This window comes from Ammospiza nelsoni, chromosome 2, assembly GCF_027579445.1.
Source record: "Ammospiza nelsoni isolate bAmmNel1 chromosome 2, bAmmNel1.pri, whole genome shotgun sequence".
NCBI classification, from domain to species: Eukaryota; Metazoa; Chordata; class Aves; order Passeriformes; family Passerellidae; genus Ammospiza; species Ammospiza nelsoni.
The window spans coordinates 80,631,078-80,635,471 of record NC_080634.1 but is presented as its reverse complement, the minus strand read 5'-3'; the positions used below and the strand labels follow the sequence as shown (position 1 = coordinate 80,635,471).

General features: G+C 51.1%; 1 protein-coding gene across 1 annotated transcript in view; it reads right to left on the bottom strand.

Moving 5' to 3' along the window:
• Positions 1–1,700: 1,700 nt before the first annotated feature.
• ZIC2 (Zic family member 2) overlaps positions 1,701–4,394 on the bottom strand; it is a 3,343-nt gene continuing 649 nt past the window's right edge. The window contains exons 1-3 of the mRNA XM_059466258.1: positions 4,041–4,394; positions 2,143–2,306; positions 1,701–1,946 (exon numbers count right to left, since the gene is read on the bottom strand). The exon at positions 4,041–4,394 is cut by the window's right edge and continues 649 nt beyond it. Coding sequence (XP_059322241.1) covers positions 1,701–1,946; positions 2,143–2,306; positions 4,041–4,394 — 764 coding nt within the window. The remainder of the gene's footprint in view (positions 1,947–2,142; positions 2,307–4,040) is intronic.

Genomic DNA, 4,394 nt, shown 5'->3' with positions numbered 1-4,394 from the left:
GGGAGAGAGGGGCGAGCCCGAGGAAGGCAAGAGCCGGAGGAATATGTGCCCTCGCCGGGTAAATATCTTACTAAAGGAGATCTTGACTTGAGAGTCATTTGGAGAATATGCATATCCTCCCTCACCCTTTTCTTTCAGCTCAGAAGCTTCCCAAAGTTTTTGGGGCTTTCGTGACCTTTTTTTTCTTTTTTCTTTTTTTCCCCTTTTATTCCTTCTGGACGGGAGAGCCCAGCTGGAAGGAATCCTCCTCTTCCAGTAACCAGCTGAAGTTTTAAAAGCATTTGTTTTGCAGTCGCCGCTCAGCCCATCACATACCTTACAGCAGGTTTTAGAGAGCCTTTGGCATAAAAAGGAAACAGCTCGTGCAGTTTCAACACGTTTTATTATATTTCTGTATGCATTACTCTCAAAACATATCACAAGAAATGATGAAACCACTTAAACCTTCAAATAAAAAATCTGAAACAGTTTATGCTCACAATTGTACATATTTATAGTTAAGAAACATTCTTTATAAATACTGTTTCCTCTGTAGCAAGTTAATACCATAATTTAATTACAAATGGATAAATATGGTAACAGGTATTTACAGGAGGAAGGGCGTTATTACGGAAAAGCTAACGGCACGACGTTTATTTTTCCTCACAATCTTCTGAACAGGAACTAACAAATTGAACTTGCAAAAGCACTAAAACATCACATGTAAACCCAGCTAACAGAAAAATACATTCACAAGCGTTGATGTTCGTGTGTGTCTGTGAGTAACAGAATGGAGACTTTGGCACGGTATTTCTTCCCCAGTCTATCGTTGAAATGCAGTTTACAATCAAGTTGCTTCTTAAAAAGGAACACAATATTCAAGATATCACAATTACAAAAGAAACCAATTTTTTTTCTTCCACGTTACTTTTTTTTTTTTAAAGGGATGAACTAAAAAAAGGAGGAGAGAAGGAAGTGGGGAGGGAGAGCGGGAGAAAAGAAAACAAGTCCATCACTTTCTCGGGGAGGGAGAAAGAGGGGGAAAAAAGAAAGATTAAAAAAAAAAAAAAGAAGAAGAAGAAGAAGAAAGGGACCAATCCGCGGTTTACAAACGGGACGAGCTTCTATACACCGACAATCCAGGAAAACCTCGTTCCACACCTCGCCGGAGGAAGGAGAGGGCCGCTATATACACAGTTCGTGGGACGGGAGGGCGCTGGCTGCTCCGGGCAGGGGAGGCGCGGGGACCAGAGGAGTTTGAGTCTCTGATCTTTTGTCTGAAGACTCCGGAGGGAGAGTTTCTTTCCGCCGGCTTGGGAAGCTTTTAGCTGGGTGATGTGTTGGTAGAGCATGGGGATGTTTTGCTCTCTCTCTCTCTCCCCTTTCCGTTCCTCCGTTGATTTACTCATTCTCTTATGTTTTTTCAGCACGTAGTTTTTGGATTTTTTTTGCTGGTTCAAATTGTTTTCAAAAAGAAAAAATCCAACCAGAAAAAAAGGGGGGAAAAAAAAGAAAAAAAGACGCGAAGGCGGGAGGGTGTGGGGAGATGAAGGCCCCCTGTCCCCATCCTGCTCGGCCGTCATTTCGCTGCCGGCGGGTGCGGCGGCATCTCCCGGCGCGTCTCCGGCGGGCTCGCTCGGTCCCTCCTGCCCGCCGCCACCGCCGCCGCCGCCGGGGCGGGGAGGGCGCGGCGGGGCCGTGCAGCGCAGTCCAGCGGGGCCCTACACGTACCACTCGTTGAAGTTGGAGGAAAGGCCGCTGTGGCCGCCGCCGCCGCCGCTGCCGCCGCCGCCCCGGTGCACGGCGGACACGGCCGCCGCCGCCGCCGCCGCCGCCGCCGCAGGGGAGAGGTTGTTGGTGCTCTGCGACTCGGCGCTAGGGGACACCAGCCCCGGGGGGGTGGAGGACTCGTAGCCGGAGCTGGCGGCCGGGGAGGATTCGGAGCCTTGCGGGGACGACTCGTGCACCTGGGGGGCAAAGGCAACACGGCCGGGTGGAGGGGGGATGGCGAGGCCGCGCCCGCCCCCCGGGCGCGCCCCCCCGCCGCCGGCCCGGCCCTCCGCCGCCCCCGGGCCCCGCGCCCGCCGCCCGCCGCCCCGTCGGGGCGCCCGGAGCGGGGCGGCCGCCCTCCCGCCTCCCGCCGCCGGCTGCGGGGCCGGGTACCTTCATGTGCTTCCGCAGGGAGCTGGGGTGCGTGTAGGACTTGTCGCACATCTTGCACAGGTAGGGCTTGTCCGAGGTGTGGACGTGCATGTGCTTCTTGCGGTCGCTGCTGTTGGCGAAGCGCCGGTCGCAGCCCTCGAACTCGCACTGGAAGGGCTTCTCCCCTGCAAGAGAGCGGCGCAGCAGCGGGGTGAGCGCGGCCGGCCCCGCGCAAACCCCGCACGGCCCCGCGCAGAGTTTTCCCGCCCTCGCCCTCCGCTCCCGGTCGCTTCGTGCGGCAGTTTCCCCAAGGAAGGGCCGGGCGGCTGCGTCCCGGTGCCCGCGGCGCCGGAGGGCCGCGTCGCTCACGCCTTGCCCTGAAGCGAGGCAACCCCCGTCCCCCAGCTGGTTTTCCTGCCAAAACCCCGGGGATGTCCCCGTCCCGGCATCTCGCCCGATTTTATTTCGGCCGGTGCCGACACACATAGCCAGCCCCGAAAGAGATTGAAGAAGAAAGACGATTAAAAAAAAAAAAAAAGAAGAAGAAGCAAGCATCACCGAGCCGTTTCGCCTCGCTACCAAATCCGCTATCCTGTTAAACTGGAAACCATTACCGACAGATTTAAGGCCGGGTATATTGTTTCGTGTATGGATATTCGAGATAAACGCACATCCGCAGGGAAAACTAAATGTCTGTAAAATACTTCATTTAATTTTCATAGGGATTCCTCTCTCCCGGCTGCCAGGACTCCAAATGCCGGAGAGTACTTTGGAGGTGAGAACTCCACATTCCCCCGCCTTTGGAGGGGAAGCATTTAACATTAGATTCCATTAGCACCTAAATTGTTTCTTAAAGACATCCGCTCAGACACAATGACTTCAGTGCGGGCATCTCATGCAAATACATTTCTCAAATTTTAAACCTTGTTAAAGCTCGTCTCGCACCTCGCATCGGGCTTAGCACTTGAGAAAACAATAGGCCTCGAGATTTTTAGCCTTTCTCCGGGTAAATATTTGGAGTGGAAGTCGCTAAAATATTTGGCCGTCTTTTATGAAATAGTCTGGCACGGTTTGAGCCGGCAGGAGTAGTAAATGAATAATAGATGAGGCGGGAGGATGCGTTTATTTTTGTTACCCTTCGGCTCAGGCGATTTTCCATCAGGAAAGCCCGAGCTCCCTCGACCCTCTTCCACCTGATTTGGGTGGAAGTTTCCGAACCTCAAATCCTCTGTTCCCTATTACATAATTTAATAAACTGCTGCAAAAACACCTTAAATCACATCGAGTGAGACTTTAAAAATATTTTTTTTAAATGAGAAAATTTTATTGCCTTGCTCACACCATTTAAATTTAATGGGAAACATTCCCAGAAAGGGACTTTTTGCCACTTCTAATGGGATTTAGGACTAACGATTGATTTTGCACGTATTTATATAGTTTCTCTGAGTATCCATAAATAAAAGTCATGCCCACAAGCGCTGAAGTTGTATGCAAATACGTTGCACAGAGCAAATGACTAAGGCGTTTCAGATGGATGGATGGATGGATGGACGGACGGATGTCTTCCCCTATTTTAGCAAGACGGCAAAAATTGGTTCGCGCTGTATTCCGCGTTTCTGCGGAAAGACTCCGCTGAACCTCAGCACGAATCTACGACTCTCACTCCCAAATTAAAACAAATCAGTTAAATATCCTTTCGAAATCTGGGATGGAGGGGAATGTATGCTGCTGGGGAAGAAACCAAAACAAACGCAGCCATGTGATGGAGAGGGTTAGAAAAATAAACTGGAGGCTTATTTTATCGCCCTCCTAATTTAACATCACTCTCTCTGAGTATCTATCAGTTTACACGTATATATACACACGCATATATAGGCACGGGCAGAGGGAGGAAATGTGGCGAAAGAAACCCGAATTACCTGTGTGCGTCCTTTTGTGAATTTTGAGATTTTCTGATCTGGCGAAAACTTTTCCGCAGCCAGGGAAGGGGCAGGGGAAAGGTTTCTCTCCCGTGTGCACTCGGATATGATTGACCAGTTTGTATTTCGCTTTGAAAGGTTTGCCTTCGCGGGGACACTCCTCCCAGTAGCAGACATGGTTGCTCTGCTCGGGTCCCCCAACGTGCTCCACCGAGACATGGGTGACCAACTCGTGCATGGTGCTGAAAGTTTTATTGCAACTTTTTTTGGGGTTGTTCAGCTGTTCGGGATCGATCCACTTGCAGATGAGCTCTTGCTTGATGCACTGCTGCCGCATGTAGCGGAAAAAGGCAC